The sequence below is a fragment of the Taudactylus pleione genome, unplaced genomic scaffold, assembly GCF_031769625.1.
Source record: "Taudactylus pleione unplaced genomic scaffold, aTauple2 ptg000015l, whole genome shotgun sequence".
NCBI lineage: Eukaryota > Metazoa > Chordata > Amphibia > Anura > Myobatrachidae > Taudactylus > Taudactylus pleione.
The window spans coordinates 12,601,260-12,628,497 of NW_028284417.1; the positions used below are offsets into that span (position 1 = coordinate 12,601,260).

Here is a 27,238-nt window from a genome sequence, read left to right on the forward strand (position 1 = left end):
AAGATGGAAAAAAAGAAGAAATCAGAAAGGGGGCAAATTCTTTTCACGTCACTGTAGATATTTAGTTACTATTAGAGTTCTTAGCACATTAGTGGTCCATGCAGCTTGATTGAATGAAAGAGACCCTAATATTTTGAAGCTATCTTGGTAATGCTCTACTTTTGTTTTTAAATGTTAAGACTCTTATTCAGTATGTGCACTGGATGAGTGACCTGTATAAAAGTATGCCTACTGTCTGCTCTAGGGAAATGCCTCTGCAAACTAGAAATGTGTCTAAGAGGATGGGAGGCAGAAAATGTAGACCACTAATAATGGAAACAAGCAAGCAAAGTACAGGATTTGGCATGAATCATGTTTTCTGTAACACTAAAGGTAAGAAATCCTTAGTGTTCAGCTAACTGTATCTGAAATGCTGAATCCAAAAATACATGATCATTTAGAACTCTGAAAAAAGGAGCTAAATTTACATGAGATTAGAATTTAAAGCATATCCTGCTAAAGTTAAATATGCAAATAAATTAAGAACTTAATTTTAGGAAAAATTATTACATGATTTTGTTTTAACCATGAAAATGTACCTAATACATAGATGTGCATCAGAGACAGATGTATTGGAGGTACAGAGTATTTGGCACAATATTTATGCCATATTCACTTACACGAATCACACATAATAAAACGCAGAAAAAAGGGCAATTTACCAACTGTAATATTGTCAAATATCGCTTCCACCAGAGATACTTCTGAAGATGAGGCCCACAAGCAGCTAAGCCGTAATACAAGTACATGACAACATGTATCAAGGTGTTCATGTGTGCACCAAAAAAAGCTGGATAGGAATAAGAACACATCAGAGATATCAAGTTCATTTTAAATACATAAAACACTGAATAATTTCATCATCTTAGATTATCCAAGAACAGTCTGTCAGATAGTCATTATAACCTGCCCTTACACACTGCATTTTGAAATGCAATTTAGGCAATTTTAGACCTAAGTGGGTACAAATTGCCATCTATGTGGTCACAGAAATACTGCCAATACTGACATACAGCTCAGTGGCGCCATGAGGGTGTCACCCTCGGAGGGGGTGACACCAAAATGTCAGCTCCTCTGCAGTGTGACATTCTCCTACAGCACTTGGCTCCTGTCATAGAAGAGGAGCCAACAGTGAAGACTGCCCAATGTCCACGTTAAGTGGATCAGAGGCTGCAGAAACACCACCCTGGGGTATTAACCATATGGGAAGCAAAGACCTCTGCTGATACGCTATTTAAATAGCATCTATCTGGTATGCATATCATAAATTAGCCTTGTATAAGCAATATTCTAAATTACTACACTGTTGGGCACTTGCGCGTACACGCTCTCTCTCTATCAGACTCAAACAGATTCAGGCAGGTGTGGAAAAAATGCTGCAAAGTAAGAATGCTTTCAACAATAGAAGTGTTAATAGTTTATTTTTATCAATTAATAAAATTCAAGGTGAATGAATAGAAGAGAATCTAAATCAAATCAGATTTGGTGCGATCACCCTTTGCCTTCAAAACAGCATCAATTCTTCCAAGTACACTTGCACACAGTTCATGAGGGAACTGTCAGGAATGCGACCTGGGATCGGTCGCTACTCACCACTGTGCCAGCATTCTCGGGCTCTTAGGCGTCCATACGCCAGGCTGAGTATTCTCCCCAGGGACTGCTAGGGCTTTCATGCGCGCGTCCTGGTTCCCACGGTGGCGGACAAGGGCGCAGCCATGTTAGTCTGAGTCATCTGACTAGTCTCTCCCAATGGCAGTCCTGCGGTCTGTCAGCTGATCTCACGATCCAATGACCAACTGCCTAGGGGTATTTAAGTCTATCTGCACAACTTCATTCTCCAGTAATTACTACTGTGTCAGTTTCCTGGCTTCACCATTGTACACTGCGTTTCCCAGGCTGTCTCCCGTTCTCAGTGAGGATCATCTGTGAGCTTTCATTGGACTTCCAGAGCAGTACACACCATTTTATCCAGTATTCCCTGGGCTGTCTCCAGTCCTCAGTGTGGTTTATTCCTTTACTCTTCAGCCTTCAGTTGTCTATAGTGAGCTATTCAGTTCCCTGACTTTTTCCCTGTGTTGCTGTGGTGTCAGCTTTCATGTTAATTACTAACCAACTCTCAGCGGGACCTCAAGCATTCCTAGTACATGTCTGCATTCACAGGTCTCTGCTTCTCTATACAAGTGAGTGCATCTTACTCAGTATACTACGCTGTTTAACTCCAGGCTCCAAGGCAGATACCAGTGCTCCGGACAATTATCTCCATAAGCATCTAGTTAGTTACTAGTATTATCTCATGCGTCCGGATACCAGCTTTTATTAGCATTCCATGTTACCAGGATTCCAGTATTTATTTCAGTCTTCTGTGTCTGATACAAGTACTAGTGAATTATCTCATTCATTCCCTAGTATTCTCAGCTCTCTTTACGGATTATGTTACAATTACCAGCATGTCCACCTTGTCCTCTAGCTTGTACATACGTTCTTCCATTTGTCCCCATTAGCATCAGACACCTGACCAAAGTACCGCTACCTGCCCATCGGGTGCAGCTAAAACCCATATCCCGATTGGGGAGGGGGGGTCACTGGTGAACACCTCCCAATAGGTTAGAATCTGCGCCTTTGACCAGGTCTTGTCAACGTCTGGTGCTAGTGGATGAAGATGATGTATATGTATATACAGGTTCTTCGCCTCCGATACCTTCCTCATCCTAAACCATCACCTTCTAACTCTACGGCTAGGATTATCACTCCTAGTTTCATGACAGGAACCCGGCAGGGAGGTTGTGCCAAACATCTTGTAGAACTAATCACAGATCTGTGGATGTAGGTTTGCTGAAATCCTTCGGTCTCTTCATGTAATCCCAGACAGAATCGATGATGTTGAGATCTGTGGAGGCCAGATCATAACTTCCAGGACTCCTTGCTCTTCTTTATGCTGAAGATAGTTCTTAATGACATTGGCTGTATGTTTAGGGTCATTGTCCTGCTGCAGAATACATTTGGAGCCAATCAGATGCCTCCCTGATGTTATTGCATGATGGATAAGTACCTGCCTGTATTTTTCAGCATTGAGGACACCATTAATCCTGACCAAATCCTCAACTCCATTTGCTGAATTGCAGCCCTAAACTTGCAAGGAACCTCCACCATGCTTCACTTGCCTGCAGATGCTCATTCTTGTACCACTCTCCAGCTCTTCAGCGAACAAACTGCCCTCTGTTACATCCAAATATTTAAAATTTTGATTCATCAGTCCAGCGCACCTGCTGCAATTTTTCTGCACCCCAATTCCTATGTTTTCGTGAATAGTTGAGTCGCTTGTTCTTGTTTCCACGTCGAAGGTATGGCTTCTTGGCCGCAATTCTTTCATGAAGACCACTTCTGGCCAGACTTCTCCAAACAGTAGATGGGTATACCTGGGTCCCACCCATTTCTGCCAGTTCTGAGCTGTTGGCACTGCTGGACATCTTCTGATTTTGAAGGGAAGTAAGCATGATGTGTCTTTCATCTGATGCACCACGTTTCCTTGGCCAACCACCGCGTCTACGGTCCTCAACGTTGCCGGTTTTTTTGTGCTTCTTCAAAAGAGCTTGAACAGCACATCTTGAAACCAGTTTGCTTTGAAATCTTTGCCTTGAAAAGACCTTGCTTATGCACTATAACTACCTTGTGTCTTGTTGCTGTATTCAGTCTTACCATGGTGTATGACCTGTGGCATGAAACGGTCTTCCACAAAACTTTGTAGCAGAGTTTGTCTGTTTCTCACCCTGTTTTTAGCCTCCTACTCAACTGTTTCTGTTAATGACTTTGTTTCAACCTACATATGAAAATGATGATAATTATCACTTGTTTGCTATGATTGGTTAATCATACACTTGACTATTATCCTAAAAAATCCCTGACTTTGTGCAAGTGAACCGAGAAGAATTGATGCTGTTTTGAAGGCAAAGGGTGGTCACACCAAATATTGATTTGATTTAGATTTCTCTTCTGTTCATTTACTTAGCATTTTGTTAATTAATAAAAATAAACTATGAACACTTCTATTTTTTTAATGCATTCTTCCTTTGCAACATTTTTTCCACAACTGCCTAAAAGTTTTGCACAGTACTGCACAGACACCTATATATCTATATGCAAATAAAAGTTAGGCATGAAACTTTTATCTTCAGAGTTTTTCTTTAAAAAAAATCTTAAACAATGTTACACTTTGAGGAAAACCTTTTACATAAGAAATATAAGGCTTGAAAAAATTTTTAAATGTTCATTTTAAAGGTTCTAAAAGCAACATTGATACATACATTGTCCTCCAGCAACCCACTTGATTCCAATCCACCATAAGGTAAACATAGTACAGTGGTGATATACATGCAGAAAACTAATGTGATTGAACTTTTTTCTCAGTATGAAAAATACTGTGTCAAAGTACTCAACTCCTTTAGACACATAATACCACCAGAGAGCAGAAGCCACCTGTAATAAAGAGATTAGAACACATGGTAAATAAGATAGGCATTGGCACTTTGAAAACATTTTAATAGACAATGGGGTCAATCCTATTCCATGCGAAGGGTGCGAGGTGCCAGCAACGGACCTGCACCTCTCACTCTTCTCAGCCCGCTCCGAGCCAGAATTCGCTTAATTTTGCTCGGAGCCCGGACTGCCATCAAGTGCGGCCATTGTCGCGATGACTCGCACCCGCGAGAACATCACATGGAATTGGATTGTCCCCAAAGAATACATTTTGATTAAATGAATTAATACAGAACAGCAAAAAAGACAAAGTGATACTATAAAGTAAAAAACAAAACAAATAAAAAAAGTGAGCCAACGCTCACTTACTTTGGCCCTCATTCAGAGCCGTTCGCTATTTGCGGTCGTTCGTTCAAAAACAAGGGGTGGCTATTCAAATGATCCGTTCGCAAATTGCAGTCTGTTCACACCTCTAAGTCTGAACGAGCGAGCAAAACATACGCTCGTTTATTTGATAAAAACGCCCCCTGGCCGCTCGCACCATACGTCATGTCCGCTATTTATTTGATTAATCGAGTACATCGTACAGCGTATGAACTGCTCGCTATTCTTGTGGTTGGTTTTTTCAACCGCTATTTTGCGAGCAGTTCTGAGTTTAAAAAAACCAAGTGACGTGGTCAATGACGCTGCTGGATTAATTATGCACACCCTTAAAACGCCCGTTTTGACCTTTAAGCACGCCTGCGTTCGAATTCCACTCCCCCGTTTTCAAGCACCTTCCCCTGTTACCACCCACATACGCCTCATTCTGTCACTCAAAATAGCAGGCACTCGCTATATAGCGTACAAACTATTTTCGGCCGCACTGACTGGTTCGCGCATGCGTACTAAAAACCGTACGCATGCGCAGATGTGCGAACATCGCTCGGAACGAGCGTACTGCCGCTAACGAGCGGCTCTGAATGAGGGCCTTTGTTAGTAAAACAAAATAAAGACATGTTAATGTACTTTAAATAATTAAATAAATGCAAAAAATGTAGCTCAATGCACAAATGATTCTTAGTCTCAAGCAAGCCCGAATGCTGCCACATCTAGTGATGTTTAGCAATCTATACATTCGTCGCGGGCTGCATACTCTTCTTAGAGTACTGACTCATACGGATCTAAGTTGTCCCTCTGCTATGGCTGAACAGTGCATAAGCACATAAGAGAAATGTTTTTTGAACGTCTTGTGGGTGTGTAGTTGGTTACTACCTATTTTGTGTATGCACAGTGCACACCAAATTCAATTGCATCTCTTGTACGTAACATATGTATTTGTAAGTGCTGCTAATAGTGATGAAGGCTGCTCTCGGGGACAGAGGGCCCAGCCAGTGCAATGGCTCCGCTGTGTATGTCTCAGAATATGAGCGTAGAGTCGCATTAGTATTCCGTTCACTGTAGGAATCTTGATCTCCAACCACATTACGTGCAAGTCAAAATCAGTCCCAAAAGGTCTTAAAATAAAGTACCAAATAGTTGTTTGAAATGCCAGCTTACTTTATAGTAATGAAGGTAACAGACTGCTGCATTTCTATTATGGAATAGGAATTTCACCTCAATTGTCATTTAAAAAAAAAAGAGTCAACTTAGAAAGCTGCAATTTTTTATTAGCATTTATTTCCGGTAACAAGAATACATAAGGCGAGATGGGGAAAGTCATATACAGTACACTTACATAGAACTGAAATACTTACTCTGACTTCATTATCATCATCAGAATAATCTACAGTCTGACATATGTAACTGTATCCTGCTGCTCTTGCTCCTAAGAATAGCTGGGGGGAAAAAAAGGCAGCTCAATAATGCAAAACTAATGGAAGCAAATAAAACTGAAGGTACCAAATAAATTGAGTAAAATTTTTTTTTTAATGCGTACAGGCAACATAATGATTCAGAACTCCTGTTGAGTTTACACTGAATGTTATATACCATGGATAATATATAATGAAGCCAAGTCATATTAAATAAATTATTTAATAGGCATCTGTTGTTTGAGTTGAGGAAACTAACAGCAAATGATGGACTGTTCTTCACTCAGTCACCAGTTGCGTCGCTGTAAAAAAATAAAAAGGGTTTGGGGGAATAAAACATAGCCTAATGCTGGGCATACACGGCCAGATAAAATGTCTGTCAGACCGACAGACATTTTATCTGGCCGGCTGCCAGCCGCAGATGTCGCCGGCATACACTGTGAGATTTCTCTCTCAGTGTATTCGGCAGACATCTGTGCTCCGCCCCCGGGGGAGGAGACATTTCCCTGTTCCTTCCGTAGGAAGGAACACAGGAAATGTCTGTCTGTCGGCCGCGCTGGGCATACACTGCCCAATGCGGCCGACAGTTTACCGGGTAAATATCGCATCGGACGGGCATGCTGGACAATCCAGCATGCCCGACCGAGCAATATTTAACCCTTGGTCGCCCGCAAACACGCTACAATTATCGGGGCAATCCGCCGATATCAGGCGGATCGCCCCGATAATTGTAGCGTGTATGGCCAGCTTAAGTAAATAAGAGAGAAAAAATCCACACTGTACAAGGCTGCAAATTGCTGAGAACTAGCATAGGACTGGTTCACAACAAGGGGCTACAAAGGGTGGAGTGGGGGGCGTCGAATTGCGGTGCCATTGCCAGTGCTCCTACACTATTGCAACGGAAACTCAAACCCTTTGGACAAGTAGAGGATTTTGCAAGTGATCATGATGCACATTTTTTTTTTTAGCAGAGAAAATCATCTATAAATAGAAGTTGTGCTAGCCCACGTCACTGCCTCTCCCACCTATCCAGCCCTGTCCCTGCCTTCCCGGAGACTGACGGCGGAGCTTAAGCCCAGACCCGCCTGGTACTGCACAAGTACGGAGAAAGGATGTGTCCATGTACACCATTAAAAAAAAAAAAAAAAAAAAAAAGGAGATGCGTGCTGGCTGCTCCTGCTATGTAATAATTGTTGTGTGATATATACAATTTCCTGCCTTTGCTACAACACACCTAAATACATAGACTGTATAAGTTTCTAGCTTACTCCTTCACCTCACATCCTCTTACTTTTCTGTAACATTGCAAAATACAAGATTAACAAGGTTATAGTTCTACCAGTACTGTGATAATGGTAACCGTATGCATTGCTGCTTAGATTATAAATCAGAAAAACATTTCATATGCCATATACATCATGAAATTCTCATATACATAGGGTGATCTCCAATTAGCTCTGAACATTATTCGGGCACTAATGGATTCCCCGAGGCTATCCAATTAGCCACAAAAGCACTTATCTGGGATTTCTTTACGGGACCTGATGTGTCTGTGAAAAATAATCCCCGAAAAGTTCTGTGTTTTCGCCGATGCAATGACAAAAACACAAAGGTCATGGATCCTGTATGTTTTTGGCTGAACAAATTGTATACGGAGAGATTAAGAAAAAAAAAGCCCACAGCAAATAACAGGGATCATCGGCAAAAAATCCCTGTGTTTCTCCCCTGAAAACACATAGGGCGGAATTCAATTGTTTTCGCGGCCCGCATTACCCATCTAAAGTGACAGGAGTTCGCGGGCCGCTATGCAATTGTTCCAGATTTTTGTGCTGATCGCGCCCAAAGTGGTCGGATTTAGCCGTGTAAAGCAGCTAAACCCGACCAAAGTGCTGGGCGCGATCGCGAAAAGTGATGTTTGGGCGCCCAAACATGCCACTTTTCGCACATTTCAGCTCTCACCCCCCTGGGGCTGCGAGCTGAAATGTAGCGCTGTCAGCTGATCGTGCCCGACAGGAGCAAGAATTGAATAGCTCTGTCGGGCGCGATGGGGGCAGGAATCAATTGAATTCCGCCCATAGAGGCTAATTCGATACCCCCTTTAGTCTATGCTACAAAATATACTATCCCTATATTATCTTCACAATTACTAATAAAGCTCTGGTTCTCTATTTTAAAATGGTAAAAAAAAGGATCACTTATTTAGAAAAGTAAGCTAAAAAGATGCAAATATTTAATCTAAAAACAAACAAGTTTAGATCACCAACAACTATATAAAGTAAAGTAATTAAATGAAAGGTCCCTTGTGCCATTAGTAGTGCCCGGGGGAAGGCACCGCAGTGCATTTCCTGTACACAGCTGCTAATAATGTGACTAATCTGCAGGACATGTTACAGCTGAGCGGCTGCAGCTATATTCATCACAGACACAATACATGGGAAGTTGGCATGCTTTATCCGCAATGGTTCAGAGACTTATCACAGCTGTGGGTAAAGCCAAGAAAATCAGATTAAAATAATATTAACTGTAAAAACAAAATACGCTCTGTACAATGCTTAGTATTCCAGTTATAAATATAGGAGGCTTGCTGTTAAACGAGCGTCATCATACAATGCGGCCATCGGGGGGTACAGGTGGTACTAATGTGCTGGGCTTGGGCTCAGAGGTGATGTCACCTTTGAAGTAAACAATTTGCTGTAAGAATGATCGGAACATATCTGTCTGATGCTCTGCTGCTGTCTGTGAGGCAGGGCTGGCTAGCTGTTAATTAGAAGTATAAAACCATATCTGCACCTTCAGTTGCATTCTACTTTATTTAACACAAACATTTCTCTATACTGTCATACACGGGACTTGAACCCATCACTGTAGTCAGACACACATGGAGCCATTTGCATAAGCCGGAAAATTCTAATGGAGGGTACAGACGGGTAGACCATCAGATATCGAGAACGATCGTTATCTGACCCAACTACGAATGAACGCGGGTCCCTATTGTAAATAGGCTAACATGGTCAATATCGACCATGTTGGCCTGCATGCACGGGCGATGGTCAATATCTATATCGACCATTCATGCCCGCCCATCGACCATCGTTCGGTCGTTGAAAGGATTAATATTCTGGTCGATATAAACAAATGATATCGTTTATATCGACCAGAATATCTGACAGTGGGCCTGATTCAGACCCGCTCGCGAGCGCTGAGCGCTCGCAAGCGGGTCGATGGTGCCCTAGTGCGCATGCGCGAGACCCGCATAGCGACAGCCAAGCTGTCACTATGGGTCTCGCACCAAAGGGGGCTTGCCGTCGATGGTGAGTGACAGTACACCCCCTTTGGGGGCGTGCTGGGGGCGTTGCTGCCCAGACGGAGGCGTTCCCATGGGAACGCCTACCGTCTGGGGCCGGCCCCACTGACATCACTAGTGATGTCAGTGGGAGTGCTTTTGGCTCTGATAGAGCCAAAAGCACTCCAGGGCTTGCGGCAGCGAGACCCTACCGCAGGGTCTCGTCGCAAGCCCGATGGTCTTGACTATCACGACCATCTTTTTGGCCACTCGCATAAGCTGTGGGTGGTCACCCACAGCTATGCGAGCAGCCAGGAGGACGCTCCAGTTTTAGGTGGGAGGGCCCCGATTCAGAGCGAGCGCTCTGGTCAGAGCGTCCGGCTCTGAATCAGGCCCAGTGTGTATGCACCATAACTATATGAGGCTAGGTGTAATGGTCAGTATAAAACATAACAGCTGAGCAGATCTATGTAATGTGTGGTGCAGGGGATTGGATGTGTGGCTACACACTACTTAGATCTGCCTTGTTGCAATGGTTTTAAGATGACAAGTACACCTAGTTTCATACAGTTATAATTAGGTGATGGGTTCGAGTCCCCGGTATGACAATAATGAGAAATGTGTGTGTTAAATAAAGGAGGCAGTTAAGTGCATGAATGTGGTATAAGAGGATTGCTGTCCAAATTCCTTTTCTTGGAGTGTTCAATCTATATATACTGTATATATAAAATCAGATGTCCTGACTGACTGACTGATCAACGCCCAGCCCAAACTCCTGGACCTAGAAACATGAAAATCAAGGAGTATATTCCATCCATGTTGTAGGTGCCCACTAAGGGATTTTTCAAAGTTCGACTATTAAGGGGGTAAAAACTGCTAAAATGTTTCCTCCCCCTGTGCAATATCCTGACCTACTGTCTCATCGTGGCTGTAGCATAGTTCATAGTAAAACACCAACTGTCATACCAAGTGCTGCCAAACATGACTGGCAGTTGGTGTGGCTCCCCTATTTGAATAGTGAGGGAGGGAAATGTGTTACTACAGAGATGAGAGAGGAAAATGTGTTACTACACAGGTGAGGGAGGGCAATGTAAAATTTATTACTACAGGGTGAAGGAAATTAATGTGTTACAACACTGGCGAGGGAGTGGAATGAGTTACTACGGGGTGAAAGAAGGGAATGTGTTACAACACGGGCAAGGAAGAGGAATGTGTTACTACAGGCATGAGCAGGGATAATGTGTTACTACAGAGGTGAGGGATGGGAATGTGGTACTACAGGTGTGACCAAGGGATTGTATTTCTACACAGGTGAGGGAGGGGAATGTCGAATGCGTTACAACACGGGTGAGGGAGGATAAGGTGTTAGTACAGTGGTGAGGGAGTGGAATGTGCTAGTACATAGGTGAGGGAGGGTAAAGTCTTACTATAGTAGTGATGCATTACTATAGAGGTGAAAGATTAATGCGTTATCTACCCAGGTGAAACCGGGTTTATCATCTAGCATCTATATATAGGTCATGTGCAAATGGGCATCATAGCATGCGATTGCTCTGGGTGTCAGGGCTCATTGGAACTTTACATCCAACAGACCGAGAGGAGGACCTCGTTTGTTACATCTGTATTACACCCGACAATTTCTGATGACAGCCCTGCATATAAGCAACATTTAATTAAAATCAGAGGAGAATTTTTTATGAAAGAACTAATATTACCTAGACTTATTATGGACATATGGCATGATGTCATTATCGTTGTCTCAATGCCGGGGTAGTCCCAATGCTCAGGGCACATTAGAGTTACAAACTAGCTGTATTTCAGTGATGTGCTTCTACTCAGAAAATGGGCAGTAGAAACAAAATATATTTTTAAAAAGCCCCTTTACCTCATGTGGCAATTTGTTGAGATATTTAAATTGTTACATGTAAACTTCAGCATTTGCCTCTAAGCTGCACCATGTTTTTTACTTTAACAGTCTACAAAGGAATCCGAATGGCACAGACACAAAAAAAAAACCCTAATAGAACAAATGTTGTGTAGAAGTGAACTAGCTATTGGTAGCGCATTAGGAAAGAGAATATGGCCATACAGGGCGGCATGTAGTCCCCACAAACTGAAAACTTCCCCTCCTCTCTTTACACTACAACTAACAGCTGTTAAATATAGCACCTGCACTAGGAACAAAATACAATGGCAAACTAACCTCTTTAAATATAAAGAAGTTCAGGATAACCATTCCAAAATTGTAGACAATCAACAAATAGCGTAACTGGAAAGGTTCTCGATTCTTCATGAATTTGGGACCCAGCCATACAATGAGTAGATAAACCGTGCTGATGGCAAGCGTTGGCAACGGAGACTGCATCAAGGGCCATTTTTCTACACGTTTATCTGTTAAGGAGAAAACAAATTAATTTCCGTTACCATCTACATTTGTTAAATCGTATAAATAACTAATGCATATTAAACATAAAACTGACAGTATGTTGATCACACATAAGGTTTTTGAGTTACAGAAACAATTTCCATTTTGGTTCCACAAAAATGTCCCGTTTGCAGAGAATCGCATCCCAGCTATTCCTCTGTCATTTGCAGAACCAACAAAAAAGTATCCCGGGACAGGGATCCGCTGTGATTCTATACATCCACTTCCTCCAGACGACACTCTCTGTTTTTCTAAATTTTATTCAGTGGATAGTAACCTACTTTTCTCACTGGTTGTCTCTAATACTGGCACTATGACATATAACCCGCAAATGTGTTTGAAATTAATCAATGATTTAGAGGTTATCTGCCCATTTGCTACTTCCTGTAGGGGTGAACATAAAAAAGGGGTGGTTTGTTCAAAGAGACTGTTTCAGTAATGGGATTGGTTTTATTTTATTTAAAAATCCTTTTAAATCAGTTATTCAATTTAGTCCTTGTTGATTCAGATGAAAAGACTAGGACTATGTGCCAAACAGTGTCCCAGTTAGATGGATCATATTCTGTGTATAAGAGTATTTATAAACCCCCCTCCCCCCACAACATCATAACACTGTACACAACGCTTAAGCACAACGGATATGACATTGAAAGATATTATCATCCTTAAATTATAGACAGTAGTAACAATGTATTACACAATAATTCACGGATTCATATAGCAATTCACTGATTCATAAAGTCATCCGCTAATCACTCATATCACAATAAATAAAGTGAGAAAACTAATACTACATTATAAAAGTCTGATTGTAAGGTAGAAAAAAAAAATCATCTTTTCTGAACACAGTGTTCCAGAGCTCTAAAAATAATCAGCAAGGTGATCTCCCTTGTTCCCACCGGATACAAGTAAAAGGAGAAGGCAACGGATGTGACACATTATATGCCATGGCTAAAAGTAAAACAGTATTCATACATCAAGGCAACTGACATACAATGTTCTCATAGCAACCCATTATTAAAGATTACTTATCAATTGTACACTAATAAGTTTAAAAGAAAACTTTAAATTATCCACAGTAGCAAAATTAAATTGGCACTTAAAGAACAGTATGAACTGTGGGCCTGATTCATTAAAGATCGCTATTGCGATCGCAGCTCTGTTAATGGATGCAGGTCTACAGCGAAAATAGGCAGATTGCTGTCACAGTGCTGTCACACTACCAGCATAGAGACGCCCACTGCCTCCCACTATCGGTCCCTCACACAGAATTACAGCAGCACTGACCTAACTTAGAAATTACTAACCTCGTTTCACGCACCGAGTACTCAAGCTGCGTATGCAATGGCAATGGCTTATTTATGCACTCCCATGCAACATCGTTCAATCGTTCAGGCATGCCTGCATTTCTCCGTGATCAGTGTGATCGCAGTGGTGCCTTTGCGCACTGCGATGTATTACGCAGCACACAACAATCGGTCAACTGTGAGTACTGTTGCAGTTGGAATCCGTAATGAAATCAGGCTTTGTGGGGTCGAAACTCTTATTTAACATCCTTCTTAGGATCCATAAACCATTTTATAGATCCTAAGAAGGATGTTAAATATGGGATTCGACACCATCTGGACAGTAATAGTCGTTTTGTCGTCTATCTGATTAAGTGCCCCTGCAACTTACTTTATGTGGGAAGAGGGTAAAAGCCGGAAACATAGTAAATGCATTGAAAAAGCCGGAAATTCATAGTAAATAGCCGGAGGTTTCCGGCTTTTTCAATTCATTTACTATGGTTTCCAGCTTTTTCAATGCATTGAATAAGATTTCCGGCTTTTTCTATTCATTTACTATGGTTTCTGGCTTTTTCAATGCATTTTTTCAATTCATTTACTATGGTTGCCGGCTTTTTCAATGCATTTAATAAGATTTCCAGCTTTTTCAATACACTTTTCATGGCTTCCGGCTTTTTCAATGCATTTACTATGATTCTGGCTTTTACCCACACCCCTTTATGTGGGTAAGACCATCTGTGCCTTGAAGGAAAGGATTGCCCTCCATCGATCATCTATTAAAAAAGCCCTCATTTTCAGATGAAGGATTTCAAATGTATGCCAATAGATCATATTCCACCACTGAGACGAGGTGGGGACAGAAACAATTTATTACAGAAAGAAAGCTTCTGGATTGACTGCTTAAACACTGTTGTACCCAACAGGCTTAATGAGGGTCAATATTTTGGCTTTTTTTTGTGATACAGATCTCCATATTAGCTCATGGTGCTACCTTTACTTGATATTTAATAGTTATTAATATCTAGCATATTTCTCTAATTGCTTTGCTATATGATCTTTTGATATGTATGTATTGTTGTTCCTTGTCATTTTGTCTGTTTGTACTGTATTATTTAGTGAATTGACACAAGCACCACTTTATACCTCTCAATCTAGTTATCGTAGGTTACCATGGTAACTGATGTTGCCGTTTTTTGCTAAGTTGTTATATTGTAACTAAGCATCCCGTTATTAGTGTTGTGTGACGCATATATTATACACTCCCATTGGGGGTGTATATTTATGGGCTACATATGCTCCTTTAATACGGTATACTTGAGTTTGATGATTGGCATTTTATCGCTATTTATGTATAGTCTCTATGGTACTTTAATTTTGTCGTTGCTTTGGCAACGATGCGTCACTTCCGGTCTTCGGCTCGGGTTTCTTAAGAGGTTGCTGGGTTACATTGTGCCCTGATGATGCGCCACGTCACTTCCAGTTTTGCTGTGGCTGGCGGTGGGGACACGAGTTTCCATAGGTGAGTTTTGTTTTACTTGATTGGTGTAGGTATAAAGGAGTGCTTGTTATTTGTGTCAATGTGTCCTTGAGAAAGGCGTGTGAGTCACGCCGAAACAGCTGTCGGACCTGAGATTGTGTGTGTCCACTGAGGATGACGGACTGGCAATTCATATGACCACCCTGGTGCGTGCCAAGTATCTCTTTACACCATCATGCCTCTCTGATTTATTGTGTTGTGGTACACACTTGAATCTCATGCACTTTATAATGTTGCTGCTGCTATAAATATCTTTTGCATTTACAAACGGATGTGCTTGTTCATTTTACTGAACTACAACATTTTTTATGTACCATGCACTCCTCCTCTTTATTATTATACAAGTGTGCAACTGGGACCTGGAATGAGATAGATATATAAATATATATTATATATATATATATATATATATATATATATATCTCAAGAGATATGGTAAGAACTTGCCTTTGTTATCTCTGTTTCTACAAAGTCCATAGGGTCCACAGGTTTGACCTTGGGGTATAGCTGGATCTGGAGATACGGGCACCACGCAGTTAAAGCTTTTGCTGCTCCCAGGATGCACTGGGTCCGTCCTCCTCTATACCCTGCCCCCGAGCCACAGGCACCTCAGTTGGTAAGTAGCCAAGGCCGGAAGAGGAAAAACAGAGAGAAAACAGAAGACTGGAACACACAAGAACCATACTCACAGTAAGGGAGATGGAAAACCGGTGACCAGCCACATAGCCCATATGAAGCCAGGTGCGTCAGGGCGCCTGTGGACCCTATGGACTTCATAGAAACAGAGATAACAAAGGTAAGTTCTTACCATATCTCTTGTTTTCTACTTCAGGGTCCATAAGGGGTCCAAAGGATTGACCTAGGGGATGTCCCAAAGCAGTTCAACTAAGGGCAGGGACGCTCCTGTGCTGAAAGGAGAATATGGCGCCCGAAGGATGCATCCTGAGAGGCGAAGGTGTCAAAAGCATAGAACCTCAGAAAGGTCTGGATGGAAGACCACGTGGTCACCTTACACAGCTGAACAGCCGAGGCGCCACGGCTAGCAGCCCATGACGGACCCACAGACCGAGTAGAATGAGCCTTAACAGAGGCCGGAACAGGCAAACCCTCCTGTGCGAAAACCAAAGAACACAAACTCTGAGAGCACGGACCACATCCAAGGAAGCCTCACCAGTCGAAGGATCAGGTGACTGAAATGCCTACTACTTTAGGTAGAAAATCCGGGCGAGTGCGAAGCACCGCCCTGTCCTGGTGAAAAATCAGAAAAGGAGGACGGCAAAAAAGCGCCCCCAATTCTGACACCCTCCTGGCCGAAGCAATCGCCAGGAGAAAAGTAGTTTTAAGGAGGGGCTCTAGACTACACACCCTAATAGTAATGAAAGGTGCCATCATGCTGAGATTTCAAAGTGACATGTACAAAACACAGAGTTGCAGATGCACTATGCGATCATTACTGTATACGTTTAAATTTATAATAAACAATTTCAGAGGTAGTTTGCATATCAATGGCCACTGATACGGACCTGCCCACCAGCGTCAAGGTCACCTCATTGAGCAGGTCCCTAACACTCTGGGGTTCACATCTGGGATGCAGGGCACCCCAAAAGTCAGCTCAGCCAAAGACTGCAAGTTTGGAGAGGCATGAAGGCAGTCAGCATTAGGAGGATGTGCTGATGCTTATAGTGCCATGTGGAGGTTTTTTGGGGTACCTCCAAGGTAAGTTAGCTCTCAGCTTATATATGTACTGTTATCATACAGTACATCAATTGTAATTATATGACCCAGAGTGGGTGCTACTACTATGTAGCAATAATTATTTTGGGGTGAGCGTTTGGGAGTGGGGCCCCCGGGGGGGCTCTGACTGGGCCTTTCTCATGGGCGCGGGGTATGTCTCCGGAGAGGGGGGCCAGCACTGCTAGTGCCTCCGGTCTGTCCCCAGAGACCAGAGGCAGAAGGCTGCATATACTTACCTTGTCCCCGGCAATCCGGCAGCCTAGGGATTCCTCCAGAGTCCGGCTAGTACAGACTCTGGGGTCTCGCTGCGATCCCCAAATCTGTACTGGCGTTGCAGCGCCGGCGGGGTGTAGGAACGGCAGCTTTGACGTCCAATGGACAGTCTGATGCTGCCGCTCTGAATAGTAAAAAAATAAATAATATTAAATAAAACTCTTAAAAGAAGCTTAGGGGCTGCTAAGCAGCCCTCCTGCGATAAGGGTGACCCGACTCCGGCCGCGCACCAACTAAAACTGAGGTGCCTGTGGCTCAGGGGCGGGGTATAGAGGAGGATGGACCCAGTGCATCCTGGGAGCAGCAAAAGCTTTACCTGTGTGGTGCCCGTGGATCCAGATCCAGCTATACCCCAAGGTCAACCCTGTGGACCCCCTATGGACCCTGAAGTAGAAATATATATACCTTGTCAAAGGTCCAAGCACAGGACCGAAACGTCATGTTTGTATTTCATTAAGATTAATTAAAAAAGGTATACATTTTGTGGCTATCTTTTCACACCGAGCCGCTACCCGGTTAACCCGGGCAGAAATGGTGGTGTGAAAGGGGTAACAGTCAGGTACCTAACTCCAACTCGACTCCCTTCTCTTATATCCATCACCTAAGCCAGTGGTGTCGATCGTGATAGACCACGAACATGCGACCGGTCGTTCGTGGTGGACGTAGGGAAGCAGTCAGCAGAAGCCAATAAGAGTCAGGCTGATTCTTATTGGCACAATGCTCTTAGCCGCCGCTAGGCTGCAGAGATGCCACTATTGCCTACTCTATTTGCCGGGTGCCCGCTGAGATTTCGTTACCAGCGGGGCGCCCGACAACTCCTTCCATGCAGCAGCTGCCGGAGGCTGGAGCTCACTCCAAAGCTTCGCAGTGCCGAGCGGGAGGATCAGTAGGATGGCAGCAGGCGCGGGAATTCAGGTAAGTATAGTGCTGTGTGTGTCTGTCTTTTATGTATAAAAGGCACTAATACAGTGGCCACTGCATAAGGGGCACTACTTCTGAGAAAATTGCATTACGGGCACTACTGGGATCATTGTATAAGGGGCATTACTATTGGGGACATTGCATAAGGGGCACTACTACAGTGGACATTGCATAAGGGGCACTACTGTGTGTCGTCCCTTGCTGCAAGGTCACACCCCCTTTTTGCATGCCACGCACCCTTTTTCGGGCTTGGTAGGTCACAAAAGGCTTTTAGCTTTAAAAGTAGAGTCCAAAAGTCTGGCCACCCCTGTCCTAAGCAGAACCCAGCTCTGACTCCTCTCTCCAACTGTCAGTTTTATATCAGTGTCCATGGGCACCGGTCTCAACCAGTTCTAGGCAGCCAGAACTCTGGTCCACGGCACAAAATTCCATGAATTCACTTGTCTAATTTCCCTGTAGATTGTAAGCTTGTGAGCAGGGCCCTCTTACCTCTAAGTCTATCTGTTATTACCCAGTTTTGTTCTATTAATGTTGTTTCCACTTATATAGCACAGTATATTCCGTTGCGCTTTACAAGAAGCTTGCTGCTGCTGCTTTTCCTGGGCTACAAGATTATATAATATTATATCTACGTGACTTGTTAGGATGGCTAACATACCTACTAGCCCGTATTAGTCATAGCAGGTCTTACATTTATACAGACTAAAACAAAACAAGTTAACAGTTTCACTTAAATATCAACTCACAGTGAGCAGCTAGCTAGTTCTATAATGAAGATAAAAGGAAAAATCTTTCCACCAGTTGAACAAACAAGATTAGAAAAAATAAATATGGGTACCCAATTGGTTTTAATATAGATATGAAAACCAGTAAAAAAGAGAATTACTCTCGTTATCTTATGCGTGATTTATCACCTTGTAGGAAGTATTTCCTTTTAAACCATATAATAGGAGAAATAAAATCCACGCACAACCATATGCTCTTGTTGAAAATTTTATTCTAATACCACTGGTCCCCCCTTTTACTGCTAAAGCAGCCTCCACTTTTCTCTGAAGTCTTTCCTCTAGATTTTGAGACATGGCTGTAGTGTTCCCGGCAGGATTTTGGGCGGGCAGGGCGCACGGGCGCGGTGCAGTATTGTGCGAAAACAGGGTGTGACCAGACAGCCCCGCCAACGTCACTGTTAGGGGTGGTGCAGCCCTACTGATGTCACTAATTGAGGCGTGCCCAGCCGGCGGTGTCACTAATGGGGGCGTGCGCAGCAACTACAGAGGTGCTGGGCTTCCCCCAAGCTCTCCCTTATTGTGAATAGATGTGCACAACTTCTATTCACGTGGCGACAGAACAGCAGCGGCCACACTTAGCAGGGCGCCGCTAAAAAGGCCAGGGGTGCATTTTACCCTTTAAAAATCGGGACTGCTAAAACAGCCTAGCATGAACACTATGGCAGCATAGATTTGTATCCAGTCAACCACAAGAGTATTACAGGTTAAGTCTCCCATATACAAATATTCCAAAATATTGATTTTTTTTTTTTTAGCATGACTGAGCTAGTGACACCTTTGCTTTTTGATGGTTCAATGTACAAAAACTTTGTTTGAGGCACAAAATTATTAAAAATGAAGTATAAAATTACCTTCAGGCTGTGTTTATAAGGTGTATATGAAACATAAATGAAATTCATGTATGTACACAAACTTTGTTTGAGCCACAAAAATTATTGAAATACCTCTAGAAAATTATCTGCAGACTGTGTGTATATAAAATACATTATGTTTTTAGATTTGGATCCCATTCCCAAGATATTTCATTATGGTATGCAAATATTCCAAAATACAGAACATTCCGATCAAAGCCGTAACTAGACTTTTTGGTGCCCTGTGCCAGAGAGAGCATTAAATAGGGACATAAGATAGGGCACCTGAAAAAGGTCCATGGCCTCATGGGGAAGGGCCAGGGAAGAGATAGGGGAGGCCACGAGATGCTGGGGATAAAAAAAAAGAGGAAGCTACAAGTGGGAATGATAATAAACAGGAAAATTGACAATCCCAAACATCCCTGCGGTGCCCTGTGCCATGGCACTGGACGCACCGCCCTAGTTACGTCCCTGATTCCGATATCCAAAATACCCCTGGTCCCAAGCATTTTGGATATGGGAGACTCCACCTGTATTACATTAAGTGGAGCACTGATGTTGGGCTATAAGGAAAAGGCCATTTCTAAACTGTTGCTACACAATTGGAAGCACACAACTCTCTACAATGTCATTGTATACTGTAGCACTGTATGGCAGCACGGTGACATTGTGGGTAGAATTACAGTCTGACAGCACTGAGGTTGTGAGTTCAATTCCCAGCCAGGGCCCTATTTATGTGGAGTTTGTATTTTCTCAGTGTTTGCATAGATTTCCTGTGGGTGCTCTGGTATCCACCCACACACCAAAAACATACTAATAAGTTTATTGGATTCTGACAAAATTACCCCAAGTATATGTGTGTGAGCATTTATATGTTAGGGAATTTAGAATGTAAGCTCCAATGGAGCAGGGACATATACAAATGACAATATTCTCCATATGGTGCTACCTAAATTGGTTGTGCTATATAAATAATATTTTATTATTTATGGTCTCTATTCTAATGAGATTCTTAATGCTAAGAGTCTGAATACCATGTAAAACAGAACTTCTGAAAAAAGACCAGTGCATAGTGGGCATAAGGCTGTCATGTTAGATACATGGGAGCAGGTCAGATGTAGGACACACAGATCAGTCTTGACAAGGCACACTTCAAATTCATTTCACAGAGATCAATCATTGCTGTGCTGGTCTTGGGAATGATTAGTCATAGACACCTGTATGAGAGTTGGACAAATTGGATAAATCCGGTTGATGCAACTGTTGTCCGTTTTCCGGCATTTGGGAACAAATGGTCTATTGTCATTTGGTTAGCGTTCCCGCTAGGCTGTTTTAGTGGGGCGCAGCGCCCTGCCCTCCTTCTGGAGGGCAAAAAGCACTCTGCCCTCCAGGAGGAGGGCAAAAAGCGTCCTGCCCTCACAGCCTGCGGGTGCAGTCTTCACCCGCGGGACGCAGTGTCCCGCTGGTGGAAATATGTGCGGTGACCCGTTCAGCGCTTGGGGGCTGCCCGGCGTGTCCGCCCACAAGTATGACGAAAAGGGGACGCGTCTTATAGACACGCCCCCTTTTCATGACCACGCCCCCTTTTAGGACGCGCGCGCACATGGTTGCCCTCTCTAGCTCCGGTGCCCTGCCTGCCGCCGGAGCTAGAATGAACACTAATTTGGTTCCATACATTCTCCACTCATTGACTCTGCAAACGCTAAGCCGCTGCTCCCGGCTAACGGCACTCGGAAGTGCCTGCTAGCCAAAGCAGATGACAGCTTCCAGTTTGCGTTCCACAGAGTGCAAATCCCAAGAGCATGGCAGCCTGAGGGCAGTGTGAGCTGGCCCGGCTGAGGGGAGAATGGGACCAATGTTTGAACCCTACCACACATGAAGTGAAATGAATGTATTAGAATTAGCTGAGGCACTTGCTGCAATCGTTTGTAAATAAGGATGTAATTTAACCAACTGCTTAGCAGTGAGTGTACTTCATATGTGTTTGGCTTTTATTTCTTGAGCATGCGTCCTAGGGGTTTGCAGAACTTTCACACATGGGTGTGTGCACCCCTGAATCAGGCCCTTATGTAGTTTATGTCTGTTATAGGATAGACTGCTGCTTAGGGTTACCACCTTTTCATTTTCAGATTCCTGGCAGGGCCGTGACAAGGGGACAGGGTGAAAACCATTTTATTTCTCAGATTTCAGGCCCTCATATGCCATCTGCTCCACATGCACCTTTATATGTCATTATTAAAAGTAAAGCCCTCTCATGCAGCGTTTATGCCATCAGAACCTTCCACATTTCCTTTATATGCCATGAGAGCCCTCACATAACCCTTTATATACCAGAGCCCCTTAAGCCTCTAGGGGCCAGGATGAAATTGTAGGAGCCAGTCCACCATCCACCCAAAAAAATTACGGGAGTGAGTGAGGAGCACAGCTGTGTGTGTTATGCAACTGTTATACACACTATACTAGTACACAAAATGGACGCAGTAAAATGGAGGCCCCCTCACTGATCTGCACAGCTCCCCTGCTCCACGCAGCTCCAGTACTAACAGACCACATTTGCACATAAAACAATGGTGCCAGAAAGTACTACAACCCCCCCCTCCCTCCCCAGGGCCACAGTCCTGAGCACCTACCCCCTCCCCTCCCCCCCCCCCCCCACCGGGCAACCAACTCCCACAGCCACACTAATGAGATGGTACCCCCAGGAAAACCATTCCTCCTCAGCCACATTGCTGAGCAGCTAACATCCCCCCCACCCAGGCAACCAACCCCAATGGACACACAACTAGGGGGTAGCCGATGGAAAAGCACCCCTCCGGAACCATCCAGACCCTCCCCCAACTTGTGGGCACACCACTATGCCTCTGAAGCCGCTCCGCAATCCCTGGCCACGCATAGACCCTCTTACCGGAGAGCTCTATGCAGCCGTAGTTAGGAGACAGCCGGGATGTACAGGAGGAGTCACCGCAGGCCGGTACGGAGAGGAGTCACCGCAGGCCGTGAACGGAGGAGTCGCCTCAGGCTGTGATGGAGAGGAGGAGCCACCGCAGGCTGGAGAGACACAGCAGTCACCGCAGGAGACTCTCAGCATATGGACTCCTGTGCTTGAAATGATTCCCACAATACTACAGACACAAATCTCTTCTGGGGCGGACAATTCCGCCCTCCCTGCAAAATCTGGTAGCCAGGCAGCAAAATCTGGTCACCATGGCGACCTGGCCCCGAGGATTTGTCGAGCCCTGTGCCACAGTATATCCCAGTGCCCCTTATTCGCAGTTATATGCCAAAACTCTGTAAAAAAAAAAAAACTCTAATAGGGGTATTCAATATGGGAGCGATAACATCGTTCTTGTGTTAATATCGCACTTATGACGTCATTATCGCAGGTTTTAGTTTTACACCGTATTCAATTTCAAAGCAATTTTGAAAAGTCTTTGATAAAAAACGGGGATAACTTTCACCATTGAATAGGTGTTGAAAAAGAGTGCAGAATTGGGGTTTAGGGGTGCAGGCTTAAAAAAAATAGCCTGCACCCCTGGGAATGACATTTAAAAAAGAACTATGTCAAAAAAAGTTAAAAAATAAATAAAAATAGGGACACCCCAAAAAATGTATTTAAAAATTGGGGTGAAAAAAAAAAAATGGGAAAAAAATGATTAACAATAGGGAAATAGGTTCAGGGCTATTCTGCAAGTATGCGGCAGGTGTTTTCTAGAATAGATTTATAGCGGCAGGTGCACAAATGCAGAATTTTTAAAAACTTACTTTAGGGACATCAAAATATGCTAGTACCCATTTTCATGTTCCCCAAATTTGATGGGACCACTTAAAAAAAGGAAAAAAATAACCTAAGTGCTCTTCTGCATCACTTCTTCAATGTCGGGAAAAAACACCTGCTGCGGCTATTTAAATCCCCGACTTTCATTTAAAGGCTAAAACGGGGGTACCCATAGCGATCCCCCATGTTTTTACAACTTTAGGGGGGGGTCTTACAATTTTTTTAAGGAAAAATTTGTAACTTTACGCGAATCCAACTTCGGAGGCTCCCGTTTTCGTTAATTTTATATTGAATACGGGGATAAGCGGGCGCGCGCCAGATACTTTAACGCAGGTAAAAACTCCAATATGAAACGTTAATTTCGACAGTGAAGTTAACGTTTCATATTGAATACCCCTCTCATATGACACAGCCCAACATGCCCCTTTATAGGACATAGCTCCGTATACCCCTTTATATAATGAAGCCCCCTTAATGACACCAGAGTCTGAGCAAGGCAGCCAGCCTCCTCATGCCCTTGGCTTAGCTTACCTCATGATGTGAGGAGACACCTGGGACAGTGTACACACAAGTCAGTCCAGTTCTGAAGATGGCAGAGGTGGTGGCTCACAGACCTCTGGGTCTGATCCAGACACGGACGCTATTTGCGGCCACTCGCTGGCTAAAAGGGGCCGGCTATTTAAAATTGTGCGCTCGCACTGCGTCGCGTAGAGCCGCCCACTAAGTATTAGCGAATGGCCGCACTATGCGCTGGCACCTGTATAGAGACGCCCCTTTGCCTACTCGCAGTACACATCATCTCCGGCAGTTGAAGGATTACTCGGGAACATCGAGAGCCATCGGAGCTGCCCGCAGCGCTTGTGGTAGCCTTTTTTCCCACCACAACATTGCGAGCAGTTCAGGCTAAAATATAACCCAGTCACGTGTGTAATGACGCTACTTTGCTAATTATGCACACCCATTAAACGCCGTTCTGACGGTTGGGCAAGCCTGCGTTCGCACATCCACAGCCCCGTTTACAAGCACCTTCTCCTGTTATCACCCACAAACGGCACTGTCTGTCACTCAAAATAGCGGCCCGACTGCGAGCTACGGGCGAGCACTTTCCCATCGCACTGACTAGTTCGCGCACGTGGACTGCGAGTCATACGCATGCGCAGATTGCGAAAAATCACTCAATGCGAGTGAGCGCAGCAAAGCGTCTGGGTCTGAATCAGGCCCTCTGCCTGTAACCACTTACAGGAAGTATCAGACTACTGCAGTTGCCGCAGGAAGCGCTAGGAGCAGAGGAGTAACAGTGTGACCGGAGAGAAGGATGTCACCTGTATTATCATTAAGCCCATTGGTGGTTATGAGTAAGCTTTTACATCTTGTAATATTTCCAAACAAAATCAGGACAGGTCAGGATTCACTTAACTGCTGCTCCCGGCTAACGGCACCCGGAGGTGCCCGCTATCTGGAGCAGATGACAGGTAATAATAATTCAAATATACAGATCTCATTGTGTAAACCAAGACTACAACCCCACCACAATGGTGTGACATGTCTTCTTAATATGAGTAAGCAGCCGGATCTCTCTACTAACAGATACATGTGTGCATAATAGCTGGCAAACTAAAGGGATTGCTCCAGTGCAATGCATCTATACATAAAGCTTATGACATTGACCAAGAAGCCTTTTAACATTTTCAGTGCAATATATTTTCTCCAAGCTCCACAAGATAAACAAAATCAATACACATTCTTACTACTGCCCACGTTAAAAGCCAGATTTGATTTCCCAGAGGAAATCTTTAGAATGACATTATCTGCGGCCTGAAGGAAATTCTTCAGGTCTTAACACAACGATCTAAACCGTCTTCTGAATGATGACAAAGCTCTCTAGGAAGAGCTTATGAAAACCGTACATAATCCCAACACATTTACATTATTTTATACACTGACTTCTTCCATATAGGCTGCGAAGAAAGGTATAAACATTCATATTACTGTACCCTCATCTTCTACAATGATCTTCTAGTTACTGCCAGACAAAATATATAGGCATTGCAGCTTTGAAAATTGATCATTAGAGCAAGGACAGATTAGAACATATAATAGTGTACACATATTAAAGTCCCATTGTATTTGTGTGCACATATTACACTGTGTGGATGTGTTTTTATATACCCATTACCTAGTGTTTACTCTAGGGTTGGCATGGTGGCTATTATAGAAAGACACTCCTTTGTGTGTGCCCGGAAAGGGGCATGGCCACTAGAAAAGGGGGTATGTCCTTGAGACACGCCCCCTTTTAATCACTGTAGGGGGCGTGGCCAGCACTCACGTAGATGCTGGGCTGCCCCCAAGCTCTCCCTGCAGTGTGAATAGATGTGTATAGCATCTATTTACTCTGTGATTTTGTCACCAGAACTTTCGCTCCTGCGGAACATTGTGGCCCACGGATGGGGACGGCTGTCTCGGTGGAGTGCCACCATAAGGGCAGGAAGCATTTCAGCGTCTTCAAATCGGGCAGGGCGTGGCACCCGGCAGAAACAGCCTAGCTAGTACACCAATTACCCATTTTAGCTAAAGAGTTATTTACAGTTTTGAATTTGAAGCCGTCGCACACACAAACTCCTTTATACCGCTATGATATATCTTTATAACCAGTTCCTGTTTAGAACTTTGCACCCACAAGCAGGTAACAGAATTCATTTCATACATTAGATTTCTTTTCGTGAGCAGGGCCCTTCCTACCCTTTATTATCACATTTCCATGTATTGTGTCAAGCTTGTTTGTTCCCTTATACTTACAGTATGCCTCATTTCACACTGCAGAGCAATGTGGCACCGTACAAACTAAACACAACAACAATATTACTTGGGTATGCACTGTTTTATGCAACCGTTCAAATTCTAAATGTAATTTTCTCGATGGTACCAGATAAATGATAAGTAGAATCCGATTGGTTGCTATGGACAACATCTCCACCTTTGTAAATCTGCACTTTAGTAAATATACCCCTAAGTATGCACTTTAAATTGTCATCTACTCAGCCCAGGAACACATCCAAATATGAGGAGCTACATCAATAAAATGCAAAAACACAAACATGCTATATGATAAATACCAATAAAAACTGTCTATTATGACATATAATGGATTTATAAAAAAAATGTAAATGCTTAAACACTTGCAAACTATTGTAATAATAAGAGTGTAAAGGGGCCCATATATCAGCAATCAGACAAAAAAATTATTCAACGATTCTGCGTTTATTTTTCCCTATTTTTTTGAGACTTTCAATTTCAAGATAGTTTTCAGATCATTTTCAGAAAACACAGATCTGCCAATCGTGAAAGGCTCATCATTTTACTAGTAATGGTCGGCACATCAGCTGATCATTACCATATACTACCAATCTACAGGCCAAATTGGTCAGTGAAATAAAACATGTTATACAACCCGATTAATCGATTCCGATCACTTTATTGGTGTACCCCATACATTGACGATTTTTTCCTCCAATCATCTGTAAAATAGGGAATTGCCCCAATTTTAAAACCCTAAAATGCGTCCTGCCCGTATGGAGAAACCCCCGCTGATCACAGTGACAGACAGTGAACAAATGGCGTGAATGATGGAAAGGGTGGAATGCCGCGAGACCACACCCCCTTCATTCGACGTGTGCATATGTGCTCTGCTTCTTGATCGACCTCCTACCCAATCAAGAAGCTAGCAGGAACACTAAATGGGGCCCATAATGATTATATTGTCAGCTGGGGGAAAGTTGTAACCTTGTCATATCAGCAGTACTACGAATACAGGGCTTGATTCAGAGGTGGACGTAGGAGTGATCTTTGCTGCATCTTTGGTAGCAGCTCATCTGAGAAGGTATGTAAATATTTTCAATTGAGACGCCCACCAGTATCCTCTTAGAACCGCTGCATGCGTCCGAAATATTGGATCACAATCACAACCATCAGACATGCTAAGTAACTTTAGGGTTACTCAGAATGTCTCGGTACCGAGGCCAGGGACTCTGCATCTGACGAAGCAGACACTTGTATGCTTCACAAA

The 27,238-nt window shown here is 43.5% G+C and overlaps 1 protein-coding gene across 1 annotated transcript in view; it reads right to left on the reverse strand.

The window, feature by feature from the left end:
• The window catches only part of ELOVL4 (ELOVL fatty acid elongase 4), a 40,737-nt gene that overhangs the window by 10,820 nt on the left and 2,679 nt on the right, over window positions 1-27,238 (reverse strand). The window contains exons 2-5 of the mRNA XM_088471738.1: window positions 11,792-11,979; window positions 6,249-6,329; window positions 4,341-4,512; window positions 702-829 (exon numbers count right to left, since the gene is read on the reverse strand). Of these exons, the coding sequence (XP_088327864.1) occupies window positions 702-829; window positions 4,341-4,512; window positions 6,249-6,329; window positions 11,792-11,979 (569 nt within the window). The remainder of the gene's footprint in view (window positions 1-701; window positions 830-4,340; window positions 4,513-6,248; window positions 6,330-11,791; window positions 11,980-27,238) is intronic.